The 20,793-nt window shown below is 56.1% G+C and overlaps 5 protein-coding genes across 5 annotated transcripts; 4 read left to right on the forward strand and 1 right to left on the reverse strand.

The window, feature by feature from the left end:
- Window positions 1-589: 589 nt before the first annotated feature.
- On the forward strand, window positions 590-1,963 carry B0H64DRAFT_317319 (uncharacterized protein; the record flags this gene model as incomplete). The annotated part of the gene is made up of 2 exons (XM_062800326.1): window positions 590-698; window positions 768-1,963. 2 exons carry the CDS (start codon window positions 590-592, stop codon window positions 1,961-1,963), a joined length of 1,305 nt encoding a protein of 434 aa, XP_062661684.1.
- A 777-nt stretch (window positions 1,964-2,740) lies between these two features.
- On the forward strand, window positions 2,741-4,889 carry B0H64DRAFT_415001 (uncharacterized protein; the record flags this gene model as incomplete). Its single annotated transcript, XM_062805073.1, has 3 exons — window positions 2,741-2,950; window positions 2,989-3,080; window positions 3,236-4,889. The coding sequence occupies 3 exons, from the start codon at window positions 2,741-2,743 to the stop codon at window positions 4,887-4,889; spliced, it is 1,956 nt and encodes a 651-aa protein (XP_062661685.1).
- A 2,284-nt stretch (window positions 4,890-7,173) lies between these two features.
- B0H64DRAFT_67495 (uncharacterized protein) lies at window positions 7,174-9,083 on the forward strand. The gene is made up of 3 exons (XM_062808602.1): window positions 7,174-7,533; window positions 7,610-7,669; window positions 7,744-9,083. Exons 1-3 carry the CDS (start codon window positions 7,360-7,362, stop codon window positions 8,800-8,802), a joined length of 1,293 nt encoding a protein of 430 aa, XP_062661686.1. The 5' UTR covers window positions 7,174-7,359; the 3' UTR covers window positions 8,803-9,083.
- A 3,381-nt stretch (window positions 9,084-12,464) lies between these two features.
- Window positions 12,465-16,789, forward strand: B0H64DRAFT_67487 (armadillo-type protein). Its single transcript, XM_062808601.1, has 10 exons — window positions 12,465-12,864; window positions 13,083-13,161; window positions 13,253-13,719; window positions 13,779-13,963; window positions 14,026-15,218; window positions 15,276-15,910; window positions 15,974-16,016; window positions 16,071-16,252; window positions 16,318-16,474; window positions 16,527-16,789. Exons 1-10 carry the CDS (start codon window positions 12,775-12,777, stop codon window positions 16,700-16,702), a joined length of 3,207 nt encoding a protein of 1,068 aa, XP_062661687.1. The 5' UTR covers window positions 12,465-12,774; the 3' UTR covers window positions 16,703-16,789.
- Window positions 16,790-19,265: 2,476 nt separating this feature from the next.
- B0H64DRAFT_384352 (uncharacterized protein) lies at window positions 19,266-20,183 on the reverse strand. The gene is made up of 2 exons (XM_062802993.1): window positions 19,850-20,183; window positions 19,266-19,800 (listed from the first exon to the last, which is right to left on the reverse strand). Exons 1-2 carry the CDS (start codon window positions 19,964-19,966, stop codon window positions 19,666-19,668), a joined length of 252 nt encoding a protein of 83 aa, XP_062661688.1. The 5' UTR covers window positions 19,967-20,183; the 3' UTR covers window positions 19,266-19,665.
- Window positions 20,184-20,793: the final 610 nt, after the last annotated feature.

Raw genomic sequence — 20,793 nt, forward strand, 5'->3', positions numbered from 1 at the left:
TACGTAGCTACTGCGTAGTCCCGGTTTGTCTGACTTATTCTATCTATCATCATCCTCTACATAAAAAACATGGCTTTGGCTTCAGCTTAATTTAGCATCTTGGAATCGAGATAAACAAACCCTGGAATACTGCCATACACTCCCTTTCGAAGACACATTGATACAGTAACGAAGAGAGACCGAAGCCGTTTATACTTCCGGATTGGGAAATTTACGGGGCGATGAGCGCGGCTTCGAGGTTGGCTTGGCATGCTTTGTTCGGGACAATCATTCCGGCCTTTGTCTCCACACAACGTCATCTCGGCTCGAACTCTCCATCGTCCCAACGCCGTGCATTCGCCTCCGATGCACCAAGACGCCCCTGAACATCGCCGGTAACCGGTCGGCGTGCAGGCAATCGGATGCGCTGCGCATCTCCGTGCGACCGGGCCTATTTACTTCCACGGGTTAGGCTCTCGTCCGAAGCCGTTGCATCCGTCCCCTTTGTTTCTCTCCTGCTTCTAACTAATTACGCTCCTTCCACTCTCTTTCTCCCTTCATTTAACTAACCCGGGGTTGCTTTGCGCTGACGGCGCCGCGCCGGAACGCCATGGTGTCGGCTCGTCGAGCAGAGACGCGATGGGTGACACGCATTATTCCGCTCGTTCTTGGTGGTTGTGTTGGGTTTACGACTTATGTTGTCGTTAAGCGCGTCTGTGGTATGCCGGACCCGACTCTGTCTCCGTCCCCTTCTCTCCGAAGATCTATCGTCTGATTGACCTCGCTAGTGGATTTCTTTATATCCGATCAGCAACAACCCGGCACCGCGATCGCTTTTCTTGTTCTACACTTCCTATTCCTTATCTCGATGCTCGGGACATACATCCGAGTATTCCTCGTTATCCAACTCGACCCTGGAGTGACGCCGCTGGGCCCGAGAGCCACCGAAGAGAAGGCGAAGTTGAAGGGACGCAGCCGACGAGAACGGGACCTCGAGGCTGCTAATAGATATGAGGCACGGCCAGATGACAACCCGGATAGCCCCGGGCTCGAGGAGTTCTACAGCAAGGACGTATTCGTCTGCGAAACGGATGGGCGGCCACGATGGTGCAGCTCTTGCTGCAACTGGAAGATGGACAGGGCGCACCACTGCAGTGAAATCGAAAGATGTGTAAAGAAGATGGATCACTACTGCCCATGGGTGGGTGGTATAGTGGCCGAAACCTGTACGCCTCAGCCTCTGCCCCGTTCGACCCTCCCGTCGATTCTGATTGCTGACTATCAAACCACAGCCTTCAAATTCTTTGTTCAGTTTACTTTCTACACGGCTATACATTGCGCCATTGTCATCGTGGCAGCCGTCATTTGCTTTCAGTCCAAAGTCCGCAACGACATGGGGATCGACGGCGTTATTATCGGCGCTGTGGCCGTCGCGGCTCTGTTCGGTTTATTCACTTTCACTATGACGGCGACGTCGATACGCTATATCTTGGTCAACCTCACAACGATTGACTACCTCAAGTCCAAGAACGTGGTGCACCAACTCGCCATACGGGTCCCCCAAGGCACGCGACCAACCCAGAGCTACAATGTCATCACTTACCCCCTTCCCAAAACCACAAATGCAACAGCCCCAACACTTCAGACCATCGCCACCGAATCCTCTTCCCCACGGGACCAGCTCGCAACTCGGACGTTCGCCATTGTCAAAACCGAGATGGGTGAGAACCCATGGAACCTAGGCTATTATCGCAATTGGAAATCAGTCATGGGAGACAACCTTATCGACTGGCTGCTCCCTATCCGGGGATCCCCATGTGCTCTGTACGAAGATGGCGAGAGCTTTTACGAGTTGGGGCCCCTGTACCAGCAGTTGCGGACCAGATTCAATCTTCCAGACTTGTCGACCGGGAAGGGCGGGGTCGAGATGGGGGAGCGGGAGAGACAGAATACCAAACATGGGATGAACGGGACACGGAACTAATGAGTTAGAATAGATACCCCCCAGGGTCGGCATGGGCAACCGGGCACGAGGCCGCTGGCAACGCACACGCAATCATGTTTGTTATGTGGTCGAGTAATAGTGGACATAAGTAGTTGGCCAACGCATGATACTTGAGACAACACACTGGCGCCCAACTGTTCCGTGTTGTTCGGACCGAGCGGATGAGGCCAAGGTAATAAAAGAGCGACGGGGAAAGCCCAGGCCTTCACCCTCGATCTGGTCGCCGGCTTCGATAGTTTGCCTGATTGGCAGGCACACTGCGCTACTTTTATTGTCTTATGGTTGTCTTTTTATTGTCTTATGTTGTCTTTTTATTGTCTTATGGTTGTCCAATGCCGTTGTCCGATGCCGTTGCCCAATGCCCTCCGGCACAATCTTGGGCTGGTCGGCGCTCGATAAATTTCTTCGAGCATTGGGACGAGGAGTTGGATGGTTACTCAGCCGAAAAAAGTCGGACATTATCAACGAAAAGGGAGGGCGGAGGACGCTGGATCCTGGAATACACTGGGACAAAGACTGGCTGTCAGTCCTCGACTACAAGTACCTCCGGACCCACTCACTGCCTGCTGCTCGATCTGGTCCTAAATTCAGATCTTTGAGCGCGTCTGCCCCACATCGTCACAACCCCACCATCGCGACGGAGCACCACCTCAGCGATCCAGAACCTCGAGCAGTACACCCTCAACGCGGCAACAGTTTTTTTCCCCGTCGTGCCTTCAGGATGATATCGCAGAACGAAGACACCCTCCCGCGACCATGTCATCCCCGCGGCGCTCGTTCCGTGACTCGTCCCCGGCTGGCGCGCTTGCCCAAAAGCGGTCGCAGTTCACATTCCGCAATCTCAGCCAGATGGCTTCATACAACACTTCCTGTCCACTCAGGGTGGTGACGCACATAGACCTCGATTGCTTCTACGCTCAGGCCGAGATGGTGCGTCTGGGAGTGCCCGAGGACCGGCCGCTTGCAGTACAGCAATGGTGTGATCTCCCCCTTGCTCATCGCAGTTCTGGTTACGCTATAGAGAACTGATTCGTGTCGTTGCAAAGGCAAGGCCTCATCGCTGTCAATTACCCGGCACGTGCCTTTGGGATTGGCCGTATGTGTACTGCGACTGAAGCGAAGAAGCTCTGTCCCAACATCATCAACCAACACGTCGCGACTTGGCGGGAAGGCGATGGCAAGTGGTATGCGGAATGCGGACTGCCGCTCACTCCGGCCTCAGAGGATACGCCGCTGACATGCTAATCAAAGGGCGTACCGCCCGGATTCTGCCGAGAACATCGCAACCGACAAGGTTTCGCTGGATCCGTATCGACTTGAGTCTCGGCGAATTCTAGCGGTCATCAAGGAGCACCTCCCCTCTCACCTGCAGAAAGTGGAAAAGGCCGGCATAGACGAAGTGTTTCTCGACCTATCCGCGCACGTTCATGCCGTGTTGCTCGAGCGCTTTCCCGAGTTGGCAGGCGGACCTCCGGATGGCGATCCGTTTGAGCACCTGCCGACGCCCCCTGTTTCCGCCTTGGACTGGCAGGCCGATGCCCTCATCGACCTGGACGAGGAGCACGCCGAATTCGACGACCCAGACTGGGACGACGTGGCCTTTCTCGTGGCGTCGGAAATTGTACGCAATATCCGAACCGCCATCAGGGACAAGCTCCGTTACACATGCGCCGCCGGCATCGCCAAAAACAAACTTCTCAGCAAGCTAGGCTCTGCCCACAAGAAACCCAATCAACAAACTGTGATACGGAATCGCGCAGTACGCCAGTTTCTGTCGGGCTTCAAGTTTACCAAGTTTCGAAATCTGGGTGGCAAATTGGGCGAACAAGTTAGTCAGACGTTCAAGACGGAATCTGTGCAGGAGCTCCTCGCCGTCTCCGTCGATCAGCTGAAGTCCAAGTTCGGTGATGAAACGGGCATCTGGGTCTACAACACGCTGCGGGGGTTCGACACGAGCGAGGTGAACTCACGCACCCAGATCAAGTCGATGTTGTCGGCAAAGTCCTTCCGCCCCAGCATCAGCACCGTCGATCAAGCCATGCGATGGCTCAGGATCTTCGCCGCTGACATCTTTGCCCGATTGGTTGACGAGGGTGTGCTTGAGAACAAGCGCCGCCCCAGAACCATCAACCTGCACCATCGCTACGACAGCCAGACACGCTCTCGCCAAAGTCCCATACCCCAAGGGCGCTCCCTCGACGAGGAGACCTTGCTCGGGCTTGCCAAGAACCTCCTAAACCAGATTGTCCAAGAAGGCCATGTGTGGCCTTGCTCCAATCTCAGCCTGAGCGTCGGCGGTTTTGAAGACGCCATCTCCGGAAACATGGGGATAGATGGGTTCTTATTGAAGGGGGAGGAAGCACAAGCCCGCAGCCTCAGCTCTCGAACACGACCAGATCCCGATGTCGGCGCGTTATCCCACCCGGTAGAGAAACGACGGCGGATGGAAGACGGCGGCATCCAACGTTTCTTTTCGAAGAGAGAGCACCCCCCGGCGTTAGGGCCAAGCGATGGCGCCTTGGGAAATGCTGGCGGTGAAACCTTATGTGGCCGGGGGGCGGAGGCCGGGCAGGATGCAGTTTATGGAGTGAATGGCTCAGTCACGCCGGGTGACGGACCAGTAGCCCAAGCCAATGGCCAGGAGGCAGGAGCAGCCTGCGGCCATCCATGCGCGCGGTGCGGCGCACGGCTGGAGAGCTCGGAAGCACTCCAAAGCCACCAAGACTGGCACTTCGCCAAAGACCTCCAGGAGCAGGAACGTGGCATGCTGGCATTCGGCAACCAGCCATCTGCCGTTGCGGAGAACCCACATTCCGGGGGCCGGCAACCTGGACCTGCAGCATCAAAGCGACCTGGGCGGCCAAAGAAGACGGAGCGCGGCCAGCAGAAGTTGAACTTCGGTTGAGCAGGTTCATGCATCTTGGAGGCAACCATGCAATACATCGCTGCAATTGGACTTGGCGAAGCAAAGTATCAAGGGTCCTGATGGGACTCTGACACGGCTGTGGTGGTTCTGAGCAAGGCACAAGCACAATGCTCGTCATCGCCCTTCGACGAGAGGATGCTCGTCATCGAGGCCCGCCGACGACAGTTCTTTGAGGCGCAGATCTCTGAGGTAGCAAAGAATCGATCGCGCTCGCGTCGTCGAGTGGCAACTGAGACCTTGATGGCTAGCTCGGATGATCATCAGTTAGGCGGAGGCCGGCGCGTGAAAGATATCTCGCGGCTTGACATTACTATGCTTTGCAGGGCTGCTCACTTCAAACCGGCGAAGCAAATACGAATATTCACTGCAAACAAATACTCAGTCCTGGCCGGGCGCATTCCGAGTGGTCGTCATCCACCGGACCGCTCGGCGGTCACTGGGGATTTTGAGGACGGGAGATAACAAATGCAGGTTTGTTATCAGTGTTCGGAAGCATGAGGTTTGGCTCCCCATGCCCAGAGTACACCGCTTTGGCGCAGACTTCAGAAACAAAATCATCGCTTTGCTCCCGTGAGACGGCAGGTGGTCCTCTTTGCGTTCAACAACTGGGGCTGTCCCTCGCGTTGATTGGTTGGAGCATCGATCAGGGAGCCCGCACGCAGGTTGGGCCTTGAGATGCATTGATACCCGACCTCACCAAACACCCGGCAACTGCCACACCCGCCACCGGACCTGGCCACTCTTATGTTACAGAGGGTGCGTCTTTGCGCAGATTTCACTCAACCGACGCGATGACGCCGTCTGATGACTGCGACAGAAGGTCACCGGTCACGAAGTAGAAAGCAGGCATTTCAATCCGTAATGGGCCACCCAGGTCGCCTGATGAGATGAGTTGCACCGTCTTCTGGATAGACAGACCCAATCGGTTCCCCTTACGAGGCAGTCGAGGGATGGTGTGCTATTTCGCCAATATTCGATGCAGTAGGTTGTTGCTCGTCTGATTCAGCAGGCAAGCACTGTCAAGATGGCGAAAACCACCTTGTTGACGGGGGGCTTTTGGGAAGAAAAAAGGCCAGTCTTTTGAGGTCAAAATGACACGCATCCATTCAGCCCTACAAATTCTTGCCAACCGAACGGTCACAGGCTGGATCCAATCGCGGCTCCCGGTGTGCTTCCAGCCCAAACCGTTTGGGCGACCGACCCTGCTGACAACAGAGAGTCGGAACAGCTTTTGTGTGTGTCTGGAGCGGGCTGGAACACCATCCCCCGCTTCCGTTCTCCGGCCGACCTTTTCACCGTACTCACAAATTTGGGCCCCCCACGAGACAACTGGCAGGTTGCCAGCAAAGTCCGTTAACTAATTATCCTAGTCATGTACGAATATGTGTCCCTTACTTCTCGACCGTTTCCTCTTACCAAGTCTGTACTCAGTCAGTCAGTCTGTGGCTGGCGCCAGCACCAATCCTGCCTCCTGCGGCCTGAAAATAAGCCCGCAGCTTGACCGTCCACTCGCGGTTGCAGGACAAACCCCCCTGGGAAAGGGGAAAAGGGGATCCACCTCCCATGATTGGATCTGCTGTCGTCGCCTCGGCGCCCCGGCCGAACTCAGCTTCTGAGAGCGTTTTCACTTTTCGCGTACCCCCAAAACGGTCCTCCTCTGCCGTATCGGAAGAACTTCTCCAGGTTTGAGTTTTAGGCGACCCTCCCAGTGCAGTCCAAGGGGGGAACCCTCCCATTGGCGAGCGGGCAACCCGAGGAGCAAGCTTTCGGCTTCTTGGTTTCCCATACGCCAGGCCTCGTCCCCATCCCTCCCACCCATCATGCTGCAGAGCTGCGGTCTCAACCAGCCCATTTGCCAGTCCCCCCGGATTGCCACCGTCCCCTTACTGTGTACATACATAGTAGTGTAACTGCTCTCCGTGTCTCCCGGAACGGGACACGGGGGCAACGTGTGCGTAACACTTTCAGCCAACTGCGTGTTGCGGTCCAAGCCTTGTCTGCCCAAGCGAGAGACGCTGCTGGGAGCACTGGGTCCACTACCGATACCATGCCGCCAGTGACTGGTTGTGCTACTCATTTTTGCCAGGCAGACGGGCTCCACTCTGACAACCCAACCCCAAGCGCCGGGTTGCTCTCATGGGCCCCGAGGCCCCGCCATCCATTTCTTCCAAGCACCACCCGCCTTCTCCGCTCCTCCGCCTCCCTCCCTCGAACTCTTCCAGGTTATTATTCTTCCTGTTTTCCCTGTTCTCGCCGCGTCGCCGGTTCTTCCCTCCACCATCCTTCCCGCCCATCCCCGATTCCTCGACTGCCGACCCCAAGCATCGTTGCGCCATTTCCCTTTGCAACTTGACTTGATCTTGACATCTTGACATCTTGACATCTTGACATCTTGACATCTTGACATCTTTTGGTCGCCGTCTTTTCTTGCAACACCCCCCTTCACACAATGGCCGGGAGACCTAGCAACAGGTCGAGCCAGCAAGCGCCGGCGATACCGCCGGCCTCGGCTCGCCAAAACGAGTACTTTGTGCCTCGCGATGGCATCGACCGGGAGGTGATCACATCAGACATTTGCCGATACCTGGGGAACGATGCACTTGTGCGCCCTGGCACGTACGAGGTACGGCTCGCTCTTCCCTCTCTCCGCGTGACATGCTCGCTCGCTTGCACATTGCTCACAACCATGTCCGCTCCAGTCCGCCGACGGTCGCGTCACGCAGGGCTACTACATCACAGCATACCGAAACCTGACATCAGTGAGTCTCTTGACGAGTCCAAACCACCCCTGCGGGAGGTGACGTTTTAGCGTGCGCTTGTCTAACCCATCCAGCCAATGATCCAAGATCTCAAGGCCGACTCGGCTCGGTGGGAGCAGGAAAGGCGCGCCGCGTCGAGGTCTTCAGGCGGTGGCGCTGGAGGTACAATGCATTCGAGCCAACCGAACGGCATTTTTGTGAGAAGCTGCTCTAACTCTCCACTAGGCTCCCGGGAGCAGGCTCGTGGGCAGGACTACAACGCATGGAAGAACCTGCAGCGGGAACGAGAACTCGAGGCACAGCAGTATGCACCTACCATGGAAGTTGACTACCCCCCTCCAGGACCCGCCGGAACTCCGGTTTATGCAAACCATCAGTACGCTGGGGCCCCTCCTGCCAACTACCCGCCGGCGACATACCCTCCCCAGGGTCACGCTGCTGCCGCGCCGTATCAAGTCCAACCTGGCTACGGGTATCCGCCAAACCCGCCTCCGACCCAGTACTCCCCGCAACCCCAAACCTCTGGCGACAGGTACCCCGGGATTCCTCCGCCTCCCATTGCCGGGTCGTATCAGGATGCCGGCGTCTTCGTGCATGGGTCGAACTACCAAGCCACCGGGGGTTATACCCAGGCCGGGGCTAACAGGGTCCCGCCAGCCATGATCAATGCATCTGCCCCTCCCTCAAGGACCTTTAGTGCTCCCTCAGGTACGCCTGGCTATGAGACCGACCCCAGCGCGTACCCTTACCCACCACCTGCTGGGAATCCCGCCACCCAGAGCTACCCCACCGATGCTCTCTATGGCCGCGGTGCGTATGCTACAGCAACAACCAACCCTCCCGAGGCCGCTTCGTCTGATGTTTTAGGCTCCCCTGCAGGTACAGCACAACGGCCAGGCTACCCGGCCCCCACGGATCCCCAGTATGACCCTCACCAAAACCCTGCGCTGCAGCCTGCGACTACGCCCACCACCGCCGCCCCGGCCCAGATGGCAAGCGGTAGCGCGCCGCCACCCGCCCGCCGTGACCGTGACTCGGAGCCCAGAGACAGGGAACGCGGGGACCACAGGGACCACAGGCCTCGCCGTTCAGAACAGGAACGCGGAGATCGGGACCGCCATCGCCATCGCTGATTTGCCCGACGAACCGCAGGACCGGACTTCTGAAGCCTTTTCCACCCCGGACTTTGCACGCGGGCTGCGTGGACCTTATGAACGCTTTGATGTTTCTTCTTGTTAATACGTTGACCCTGGATGTGGTCATTCGCAGCCCTTTTCCCTTGAGCTTTTTTTCTTTTCTCCTCGCTCCTCGGACTCGGCTACCTGCGACGTTAATGCCATCATCCCCTGGACAAAAACTTGGATAAGATATCACAGGTATTCCGAGCTGCAAGTTGCATCTCCGGATCTTGTGATACCACAAACTCCCGGCCTCACAATCTGTTCTCGCAGATTACTTGACGACAAGCTCCCACCGGATCTTTGACCTGGCCATGAAACCCACACCAAACGGACATTTCACTTCACCTTGCCGGCACTTTCTGGAAACGGCGCCTCTGGACAACGGGCATCAAAGATGGGAGCGAACGACGCATGACATTCCGCTAATGACGTTTTGCCGCTGAGGCGGTGTATGAGAGGTGCATGATACCACTGGGATTCCATTGCACGAGGAATGAAGCGGCGACGTGATTTATGGTTCTTTCTATCTACCCCGGATGGTCCTCTCTCCTTGCTGTCCGGAACCCCTCCCGGGACTGCCTTGTCGCCATGGATTTGCACATCGTTCTTCTGAGGATCAGTTCGCCTCGCGCATCACGGTTCCAGCCGCGACTCCATCAAGCCCATCGCAGGCCGAGGCCACCGCCGGACAGCAGGGTGAGTGAACATCTGGCGAGGTTGTACATATCGAGTTGAACCCCCCTCGGATCGCAATGCGCTACATCATTTTCTCTCATTCAAGGCCATTTCAATTGTATCTCATGAGTTGGGACCACTGACATACCGCACGCAGGCTGATTAGCATGACCCTCACACACACACACGGAGCACCACGGAGAACATCCATGCAAGCCGCTGGACACTGCTTTTTGTTGGTTTCCATCTGGACTACTGGACCTACCTGGGCCTGCCTACCTACCTACCCTGGACTGCAACCCATGGACTCTTAGAGCCGATGTCTCTGGAACGAGCTCGGCTCGACGACCCTGCCCGCGACCTTGGGCTAATGACCAGCACCGCCTGGTTCTCATCCCTACTCTCAGCCGAGAGTCTAGGACGCGGGATACCACGGCTCGCAGCTAAGACTGTGTTGCCTTTTTATTCTGGTCGCTGTTGGGCTTGATGCGAGGCTCGCGAACAAGCATAGGAACATCACGGTAAGGTCGAGCGTCATTTGCTCCTCCGCCACTGGACCACATTTTCGGACAGGCTTGTCCCACCCACATCTACGTTTCACCGCCTGGCTTTGTTTTTCCTTGCTTGCCTGGCGAACATGGATCGCACGTGCTGGTACACTCGGCACAGCCATCATGAACCTAGGAGCATGCCGCCAACCTTTGCTTTTCCATCACAGATGGTCAGTCCCGATGGCATCTTTTTACTCAGCCGAGAGGACAACTCAACCCATCTTTTGGATCGCTGCCACGGATCAGTCGATCATACTCGAATCACGGAGCAAAGGAAAGCCTCGTCTGAGAATTAATGAATACCCATCAACAACGCTTCACTTCAACCCATGGACACATCTTTCTCGCTCTCTCTCCCTTGGATCACGGACGCTCGGAAACAGCATGGAGCTGCGATTGTTTTTTTACTTCCCGAGGATCATGCTCATGGATCTCGCTTTGCCTGGACACCGAATCTGCCGCGGGAACCCCATCGACGGTACCTGCGGCGTTTTTGTCATTTGTTAGTTTGTTTTCCCACCTCTCTGCGGACGCCGGAAACTACATTATTACCATGACGGTCCCGGGTCGCAGTCGTCGTTTGCGAGGTCAACATGCTGACTCTGGTATCGCGACAGCGTTCACTCCAGGGCATGCTTAACGTGTGAGGATTTATGTTGGTCGAATCTTGGTTCCGGTTAGTTAGTGCCAGTGGATTTCATCGTTCCTGTTTGTTGTAAGTTGGCCGGAATTACGTATTTTCACGCGGGAGAAAAGTCAAGACGGGATGCCCCAAGGGCGTGGTGTTTCGAATTATTTCTCTTTTTTTCTTCTTTTTATATTACTCTTTGCGTGCTCTCTCTTCTGTGGTGTAGAAGAGTACGAGAGTTAATGTTATATGGGGTGTGGGGTTTCGTTTGGGAATGGCAATGGGATGGTGGTTTGGGCGGATATTGTGTCTTTTCGCTTGCTGTTGCTTGCTTTATCGGCGGGTTGGCCGACACATATACTGGCGGTAACCGTATTGCTTGTGAGGAACAACCTAACATGCATGCTCAACCAATGCTTTTCAACCGCGGGTCTTGCGAAGTGATAACTGATGCGTCACGTGCCATTTGCCCTCCATCTCCATGTCCATGTCCCGTGTGAGGTATGTAAACTAAACTACTAGTAACTGTCAAGGTTCGTCATCGGGCCCAAAGCCCCGAGGTTTTGTTTGCCCTGCGAGACGGATACCTGCTTGTGCTTGGTCGGGTTCTCTCCCATCTTGCTTAGGCTGGAAGTGGAGATCACTGAGATGGAGGGGCTCTGACGCTCAGGCCTCAACGTGTGCAGACTCACACACTGGAGGGCGATATGAGCCAAGGATTCCTGGAGAGTTTATCCGCCATCGTCCGTACATGGAGGTGAGGATGATCAACGCCATGCTGACTGAATTAAGTGCGCCTTCTTTGCTCGCCCGAGTTATTGTCCACCGTTTGTGCTCGGGATGGCAGATAACCAAAGTTGGGCGGCAATGGTGGGGTAAAAAGGAAAGCCCACCTGTCTCGCGGGGGTCTCCCCGGCGCCTCAGCTGCTGCCTCCCTTGCTTCCTCTTGCAGACGGAGGTGGGCTGCTGGATTTCCGCGGCTGTGGAAGAGAAAGACGACGTTGGCAACCCTTCCCGGCCCGGGTAGATCATTCTGATCGTCAACCGATACCCGCCAAATATCCCCGAGTTTATTCGATACATCATGTCGGCTCGGCCGTGGAAACATCGAATTGGCTGCTCCAGAAGGAATGTGCGTGCTGCAAAGCCCTGGCACAGCCCACAGCGGCCAACCATGGATGGAGTGGTGGGGCGAGTTTCAGGAGCGGAGGAGGGGCTCGAGGAGTCGAGGGGTTCCCAAAAGGCACCAACCTAAATTCCCCATGCCACAAAGGCGGTGAGCGGGATCTGTGACCAGGGCGTGCTGCCCACTCGGGAGAATCACCAACCAAATCCCCCCCGGTCACCGAACCGTGGAATCCTTGAGAAAGAAGGCCGGTCAAGGTTAAATACAAGAGAGTGTGAGACCGCCACCACGCGGCCCCTCCAAAGGGGTTCGATGGTTTTGTTCCTTTCCGGTGTCTCGCACGACTCACGTCCACCTGATGACTCGATGACGGGAGCCCGAGACGGGGACGCTTCAGAGTGTACGAAGTAGCTATTGGCGCAAACAAGAGACGAACATGCTCTAGCCTGGCTTGGTGGTTTTGCAAACGATGACCCGGAGACTTGATGATGATGAGATTCGAGTAATCACATAACGCGGTACCTCGTCGTACTTCGTACTCGGCGTCTCATGCGATCAAAAAAATAAACTTACAACTTAACGATGACGCATAGGTATTCTAGAAGTAACCTCCGACCTCCCAGCCAACTCTATTTAAGCCTGAGGCCGCTGCATTCGGGTCGTCCCATGCAACGTTGGCGGCTGGCTGCACTGACGGCGCCTGCGGCAACACAGCGTGAACATTCCCTCCTGCCCGAACCCACACTCCCAAGTCAGTTCTGCCCCGCCATTTCGGGGCCCTTGCCGGTGCTTTGCAACCAGATTTTGGCCCAAATTTTTTCTGGACCCAGGCCCCTCGACAACCACCACCACCCCCTTCTGGCTTCCAGCCATTTCTCCCATTCAAACCCGCCGTCCCTGCGAAGCGCCTTTGATGCGATAGTTGGCCCGACAGCTTGCCCACAATGGATGCCACCGCCATTCGAAGTTGCATCGCTGCGACGCTCGACGTTGATGCCGACGGCCGCCGGAGGGCTGAGCTTCAGCTGAAGCAGGTGCGTTTGTAGTTATGGGTCGCCCGTTGTTGTTGCCGGTTGTTGCTGTTTGTTTTTGGCCGTGGTGGTGTGGGCGGGATGGGATGTGCGTTCGCGCCGTCGACACACATCCCGTGCTCTCTCCAGCCGCCACCATCCAGCCCGCACGAACGACGACACGCCATCGCCGATATTCGCTGCGTATCGATATCGACGCTAACATTTCCCGTCTCCCATAGGCCGAGGGCCAGCCTGGTTTTACAGATGTCCTGTTGGATCTTGTCCAGTCCGAGCAGGCTGTCAACCTTCAACTGCCGAGTATGCCCGCCTCCCCCAACCTCGTCCCGGGCCCCCACGTGGATTTCGACTCCGACTGCGTGTGACCATGTTAACACTTCGTGCCATGTAGCCGTCATCTACCTCAAGAATCGCGTCAACCGTGCGTGGGAGCGTTCCGACTACTACCCGAACGAGACGGTGATACCCGATGACGAAAAGGCGCGCTTTAGAGAGCGGTTACTGCCCATCCTCGCGGGCTCTCAGAACCTGGTGCGCCATCAGCTCGTCCCAATTCTGCAGCGCATCCTACACTTCGACTTCCCCGAGAGATGGCCGTCTTTTATGGACTATGCCCTTCAGCTCCTCAACACCAACGACCCTCGGTCTGTCCTGGCTGGGCTCCAGTGTCTTCTGGCCGTCTGCCGGGCCTACCGCTTCAAGGCGAGCGATAGCGACAGCAGGGCTCACTTCGACAAGATCATCGAGGCGAGCTTCCCCAGGTTGCTGGTAATATGCAACGAGCTGGTGAACCAGGAGGGCGATGAGGCTGGCGAGATGCTACATATCGCACTCAAGTGCTATAAGCATGCCACCTGGGTAGGTTCCTGGAAAAGCAGGAAACGAACCCTGAACAAACGAGCTAACAGCGGACACAGCTCGAGCTCTGTGAGTTTCTCCGCCAGAGCACCGTCAACCTCGGGTGGTGCACCGTCTTCCTTCAGACCGTCTCCAAAGCCATTCCGGCCTCCGCCATGCAGGGCGACCCTCTGGAGCGGGAGCGCCACCATTGGTGGAAGGCGAAGAAGTGGGCGTACTTCAACCTGAACCGCCTGTACATTCGGTAGGGATAGCCCCCATGGTCCCCCTGAGCATTCGAAACAATGGCTAACCCCGACGACGTAGGCACGGCAACATGCAAGCAGTCCTGGACAGGTCGGTCGAACCTCCCACGCGGTTCATCAAGGAATTCTCCGCCCAGGTCGCACCCGAGATCCTCAAACACTACCTCCAGGAGATTGAGAAGTGGGTTTCCAAATCCATCTGGCTCAGCCGACCCTGCCTCTCCTATACCATCGTGTTCATGGATGAGTGCATTCGCCCCAAGGACATGTGGGCACACCTGAAGCCTCACTTGACCAACCTGGTCACCCATTTTATCTTTCCTGTCCTCTGCCTGACGGAGGAGGACATCGAGAAGTTCGAGGATGAACCCGAGGAGTATCTTCACCGGAGGTTGAACTACTTCGAGGAAGTTACCGCGCCGGATGTTTCGGCCACCAATTTCTTGGTCACACTGACCAAGGCGCGGAGGAAACAGACGTTCGAGCTCCTCACCTTCATCAACGAGGTAGTGAACCAGTATGAGCAGGCCCCGGAGGGAAGCAAGAACCATATCGCCAAGGAGGGTGCCCTGCGCATGATCGGGACCCTAGCGCCCGTCATCCTCGGCAAGAAGTCGCCGATTGCAGCCCAAGTGGAATACTTCATTGTTCGCTACGTTTTCCCGGACTTCACTAGCGAGCAAGGCTTCCTCCGGGCCAGGGCTTGCGATACTATCGAGAAGTTCGAGCAACTGGATTTCAAGGACCAGAACAACCTCCTCTCCATCTACCGCCATATCCTCGACCGCATGGCCGACCCGAAACTCCCTGTTCGTGTGACTGCTGCTCTGGCGCTCCAACCTTTGATCAGGCACGACATCATCCGGACGAGCATGCAGACGAGCATCCCGACCATCATGCAGCAGCTTCTGAAGTTGGCCAACGAGGCCGACATCGACGCCCTCGCTAACGTTATGGAGGACTTCGTCGAGGTTTTTGCTGCCGAGCTCACTCCTTTTGCCGTGGCTCTCAGCGAGCAGCTCCGCGATACCTACCTTCGTATCGTCCGAGAGCTATTGGAGAATAGCGAGAAGAGGGACGACATGGACAACGAGTTTGGCGACTTTCTCGATGACAAGAGCATCACGGCGCTGGGAGTGCTTCAGACCATTGGTACTCTGATCCTCACCCTCGAGAGCACGCCAGACATACTCCTCCACATCGAGAGCGTTTTGATGCCCGTGATTGAGATCACGCTGGAGAACAAGCTCTATGGTAGGCTTTTTTTTTTTCCTCCTTGCTCCTCTCGATTACTGCTAACACGAGTTTCAGATCTCTACAACGAGGTGTTCGAGATCATTGACAGCTGCACCTTTGCCGCCAAGCAGATCTCGCCCACCATGTGGAAGGCATTTGAGCTGGTCCATACAACCTTCAAGTCCGGTGCCGAGCTGTATCTTGAGGATATGCTCCCGGCTTTGGACAATTTCGTCCAGTATGGTGCCCCGCAGCTCGTTGAAAAGCCCGAGTATGTCGAGGCCCTGTTCGGCATGGTCTCGGACATGTTCACAGATGGTAAGGTCGGCGGTGTCGACCGGATATGCGCCTGCAAGCTCGCCGAAGCCATGATGCTGAGCCTCCGGGGTCATATCAACAATGCCGTTCACGGTTTCATCAACATGGCGATGGGCGTGCTCGTCAGCCAAGACGTTAAGCTCAAGTCCTACAAGGTTCACCTGATGGAGATGGTCATCAACGGCATTTACTACGACCCCATCCTCTCACTGCAGATCCTGGAGGCTCAGGGCTGGACGAATAAGTTCTTCAGTCTCTGGTTCGGCAGCATGACGTCCTTCACCCGGGTGCACGACAAGCAACTTTGCATCCTGGCTATCATCGCACTCCTGAACGTCAAGTCCGAGCAGATCCCGCCCAGCATCATGGTTGGTTGGCCGAGACTCCTCCAGGTTGGTTCCATACCCCCGATTTGTGCCCGTGACAAAAATGGCAGCTAGCTGACAACTCGGTAGGGTATCAAAATCCTCTTCGACACTCTTCCCGAGGCCATGTCAAGTGAGTAGAAATCTCGACAGTTTTACGAGTCGAACTTAACTAACAACGTACAAGACCGCGAGGAGGCCCTGAAGGATGATTTCCAGTTTGAGAGTGGAACCTACGGTTATGATGAGAGCGACGATGAGTGGGATGATGAAGAGGCGAACTGGAACGGGGGCGAGACTGAACAGGAGCAGCCCGCCGGCGAGAGCAAGGATGAAAGCACAGCCTACCTGGAGTTCCTGAACGAGGAGGTAAGCATGCCAATGGACATATCCCGTGTCCCATCTGGCTCGGTTGACACTTACGGATACCTCAGTTTAAAAACCTTGCTGACACGCACCGCAACCAGGCACAAAAGCTCAAGGCAACCGACATTGAAGAGTCGGACGATGAGCTTGGCGAGGATAGTGTGTTGCTGGAGTCGCCACTCGACCGGATCGATCCTTATCTCGCCTTCAGGGATTCCTTCAAGAGTAAGTGGTGCCCGTTGTATTACGGAAACAGCCTTGCTAATACCGTTTACAGAATTGCAAGAAGAACAACCTCAGTTTTGCGCTGGCCTGATGACTCACCTCTCCCCCAACGACCAGAACGCTCTTCTAGAGGTTTGCCGGAGGGCGGATACCCAAGAGATGATGGGCCTGCAGAGCCCTTTCCCCATGAACCGGGTGCGTGGCGGAGCGTCGAACGGCACAAGCTAGAAGCGTCTGCGTTCGATTTAAGCTCAGTCATACCACAGCGCCCGGCGGCGACCGATTAGAAGACCCGCCTCCGCTCTTTCCACTCGACACACAGCTATCCCCGACGGCCAAAATGCAGGTTTTGCGAAGAATGGCGCTGGGGGCGGACCCGGCCCTGGCCTTGCCGCCCCTTGCCTACCCGAATCGCAATCGCATTACCGCGAGGTTTAATGAGATGCAAGGTTTCTCACGACCGTTTATGACATGGAGAACACGCAGCGGATCGGATGCTCGGGTGCTGGGGGGGTTGGCAGCAATGTCGGGCATGGGCCCTCTCTGGAAACATGCCTGGGTCATGAGGATGCCACCGATTTTCGCGGGCGCGCTAATGTTTATCACGGCTCCGGATGGGTATCTGTTTTGCTTTGTTTTGCTTTTTTTCCCTCGCGGTATCTGGTCATTTACCCCTATTCCCCCTTGGTCGGTAGATTCATGATGAAGATTTCAGTCTGGAGCTGAGGAGCGACGAACACCGCCGGGTTTGGCGAAACACACACAAGACAGGATGAAAATAAACATTGCAGACCATGTCCGCTATCGATGGTGTTGTGCTATGTTGTATTCAAGAGGCCTTCGTTGTGCTGGTGCCGGACGTCGTCACACGGTGTGGTGAGAAGGTACCGCCATCTGCCATGCCAGACACAATAGATGCACACAGGCGTTCACCAAAATCCCACCAAATCCTAGGTACTACTGCACCCTTGCCATGGGTGCCGTTCTCTTCGGTCTCCCGAGTCACGGCAGCCATACTATCAACGGTTTCCCGAATCAGGGCAATCAGTCTTTGGAAGTTGACGGCGAGAACGTTCCGTAGCACAGAGACGATGAAAGCGGAGCGGGATGAGTAGAGGGGATGGTAGGGCAAACTTGCGGTTCCGCTTGCTCCGAACTTCAGTAAGGCGGTGTTGTTTGTCTTCCTAATATCGTGTTTCTATGATATGCATAGAACACGGAACACCTACCATCGCTAGGTAGCTACTCAGCAGTTTTATAGGCCCCGGTGTTGACTGGTACGGGTGCCATATACTGTGAGCGGCGGGTTAAAACGTGTTGGAACGTGGTACTTCTCTTCTCGTTGCTCGTTGCTACGATCACCAAGTGCTAGGGTGAGTAGATGGTCACAAGCCTCGGTCTTGTGTTCGAGGAATATCACCCTCTCCCAGGTCGAGTTTGTTCCGAAGTGGGAAAGCTGGGTTGTTGTCGACTCCCAGGCCCATCCGCCACGCATCGCATTGCGTAGTAAGGAAGGTTCAACAACGCTCCATCGTAAAGTACCATCTTCTCAGGTACGTCCGAAAGACAAGTAGCTAAACACTTGGCCATCCAGCAGCAAACAAACTTAATCATGCCAACCCCCTACCTCCAACACTGAGACGAGGAGGGAGAAAAAACGCTTCCACCATCAGCGTTCTTGTGCTACACAACCCACCTGCGTTTCTCTATATATGCACGTCCAGCTGCGAGCTGAAGGCCGCCACCGCCACAATCACAATCAAAGTCACAGTCACGATGTCGGCTTGGCCGTGAGCCGCGACTGTCAACCATGGTTTGGTCCCTCTTCTGGAAGTGTTACACACATATCAACCGCAGATTTCATGCACCACCAGTCTGTCTTGGCGGGGCTCGGCAGGCAGGCCAAGAGAACGTGTTCGACGCCTCTTGCCCGGCTGTGGTCGTTTTGAGTGGTTTAGGGCTAGTGTAGTTTGGGCGGGGGACGGACCTTGGGCTCGTGGATGGCGGGATGGCGGGTGGATGAGGTGAGAGAGACCGGAGGGTTTGTGGCGTGTCGCTTGGGAATGGTGACAACTTTGCGAAGTCCCGGTATGGAAAAACATGCCGACTATCTCAGCGTCGGATTGTTGCCGAGCATTTCCTCTCCCGAGACCGAGGGCGCCATGCCATGCATCACCATCGCCGCCGCCGTCACCAGTTCCCGCTCCAGGGTAACACAAACCACGAAAGAGACGAACTACTGCGAACTCCATGCATATTGGAGCATGGATCGGATATCCATTGTATCCTCTACTTAGTATCTCGATTGGGTTCCCACTGGACAGCGCTCGAAAAAGGAGCATCGGACCCTAGCAGGACATGTCGGCACTGGGCTGGATGCAAAAGCGAGACGGACCCATCCATCCCCCGCGTCTCATGGACGGCGGGGACGCAAAGAGTTGGTGACCCCCACGCAATGCAGAGTGCGTCTCATCGATTCCGTCGTCCTGCAGCTGGCCAATGCTTGGTGAATTCGACTCTCGCGACCTTTAGCCGGCACCCCTCAGCGGGAGGAGACGAGCAAACGATAAGAGCGCGGAAAAAGGATGAATGGATCTGATGGATGGTTACAGCTCTGACACCTTCAAGCTGAACAGAGAAGAGTTGGTGGGACGGACGGGGTCCCAAGAACCTGGGAGCTGGAAGGGCAAGCTGTGTAATCACCGTTCCAAGTTCCGGGGTTCGCCGTATTTCTCGCCATGTGATGTGATGCCCGGAACCACGAAACCGAGAGAGGGACAGCAGCATCACGGCCGGCTCCTGCAAGATGGTCCTTCGATCGGCCGGCTCACCAATCTTGAACTGCTAATGGAACGGGGTGGCAAGCCCTAAGCTTCCAGATGTTCTAGCCGGTTGCGCCCAGGCTCTGGGCGTCTTGGCTGACGGAGAGAAGGAATGAAGGGGTGGTGACACGGAGCTGCAATCCTCTCTTCAACCAGATGAGCCAACCGCTTACCCCGTGGCTCGTGATTCTTTTGGCAGTGGAAGAATATGAACGGGATGGAACGGAGCAAAGAGCAAAGCAGCGTGAGCGGCAACCCCCGGATACCGATCTCACCCGACTCTTTCTTCCATGTTGCCAATGACCCCCAGCTCGTCCAAATCGAGGAAGCCGGACCGATCAACGCCAAAATAGCAACCCCTCCGAGCCTTCACCCCGCTAAATAACCGACAAACCCGCCAAGCAGCTGACAAGAAAACAAGAAATTGACACCGCCGGCCCATGAACTCCCCACCACCACCTCCAGCAAGTTACGCGGAAGGAAGAAGCTAAAAAAAAATGAAATCCAAAAAAATCTCAGCAGCCGGCCAACCGAGCCAAGAGGGGTAACTAACGGTAACCCATCCCCAGCCCTTGGCCGTTTGGCGAATCCGTCCCGATATCCCCGCGGAGATGGGAAACGATGAGGGGGGAAGGACGGAGATGCTGGGTTGGCCAGATGCGTGTGCCATTGGGGAAAAGAAGACGGACGATGCTCGGAATGTTAGGTAAAGTTAGGTAAAGTGGTCGATGCAGTGCAGGGCTGCGCGCAGCCAGCAGCCAGCAGCCAGCAGCGTGGCGCCACATGAACAACGTCGCGCGCGCACATCACCACATCACCAGCCTCTTTCGATCCTTTCCCCCCCCAAGCCAGCCAGTCAGCCAAACATGAGAGCGGGGCCGGGGGGGGGGGGGGCTTGCTCGCCAAAGAAAAATGTCGTGCAGACGGCGGCGGCGTGGCCGTGGCATGGGGCACATGGGGCACAAACGCGGGGGTTTTTTTTGGGTTGGGGGGGGGGGGGGGGATCGCCTCCTGATGCGGTGGGACATTCAAAAAGAGTCTGGGGAACCTGGAGAAACCCCCCAAAACGCCCACTCGAAACCCTTTTCGAGCGAGGTGGCCAGTGGCCTGTCGGTGAGTGGGTGGATTTCCCCGCAGTGCGTGCTGCACGAAAGCAAATCCGTCCGTCATCTTTGCCCTTGACGTATCCCACCCACGCTTCTCGTAATTCCCGTCAGTTGGCCGGCCCCTCTGTAACTAGCGCAAACCCACCAGGGCCAACATCATTTGCCAACTTTGCTTGCTGAGGATTGCGAGCAGCGGGCACGCCGCGCTTCCCCTCGGGCTGACCGCCGGGGCCAATTCGGGATCACCTGGTCTTCGATCCTGAACGGTTGTCGATCGAACGGTCAGAAGCTGACACTGACTCGGTTCAGCTCGGTTGAAGACACCGACGGCGGGGCATCGTTGGTTACGGAGCGGCGGCGAGGCGGCCCAATTGTGTGGCAAGCTGCTTGT

This window comes from Chaetomium fimeti (genome assembly GCF_033439085.1).
Source record: "Chaetomium fimeti strain CBS 168.71 chromosome Unknown B0H64scaffold_2, whole genome shotgun sequence".
Lineage (NCBI taxonomy): Eukaryota > Fungi > Ascomycota > Sordariomycetes > Sordariales > Chaetomiaceae > Chaetomium > Chaetomium fimeti.

What these genes read in the sequence shown, in the direction of transcription:
- B0H64DRAFT_67487 (XM_062808601.1), top strand. Translation starts at nt 12,775, where the DNA reads ATGGATGCCACCGCCATTCGAAGTTGCATCGCTGCGACGCTCGACGTT. An exon ending in CTGAGCTTCAGCTGAAGCAG is followed by an intron (nt 12,865 to 13,082) that starts GTGCGTTTGTAG and finishes CGTCTCCCATAG; the next exon opens with GCCGAGGGCCAGCCTGGTTT. An exon ending in CTTCAGGGATTCCTTCAAGA is followed by an intron (nt 16,475 to 16,526) that starts GTAAGTGGTGCC and finishes TACCGTTTACAG; the next exon opens with AATTGCAAGAAGAACAACCT.
- B0H64DRAFT_67495 (XM_062808602.1), top strand. Translation starts at nt 7,360, where the DNA reads ATGGCCGGGAGACCTAGCAACAGGTCGAGCCAGCAAGCGCCGGCGATA. An exon ending in TGCGCCCTGGCACGTACGAG is followed by an intron (nt 7,534 to 7,609) that starts GTACGGCTCGCT and finishes TGTCCGCTCCAG; the next exon opens with TCCGCCGACGGTCGCGTCAC. An exon ending in CATACCGAAACCTGACATCA is followed by an intron (nt 7,670 to 7,743) that starts GTGAGTCTCTTG and finishes TAACCCATCCAG; the next exon opens with CCAATGATCCAAGATCTCAA.
- B0H64DRAFT_384352 (XM_062802993.1), bottom strand. Translation starts at nt 19,966, where the DNA reads ATGGCACACGCATCTGGCCAACCCAGCATCTCCGTCCTTCCCCCCTCA. An exon ending in AGGGCTGGGGATGGGTTACC is followed by an intron (nt 19,801 to 19,849) that starts GTTAGTTACCCC and finishes AGATTTTTTTGG; the next exon opens with ATTTCATTTTTTTTTAGCTT.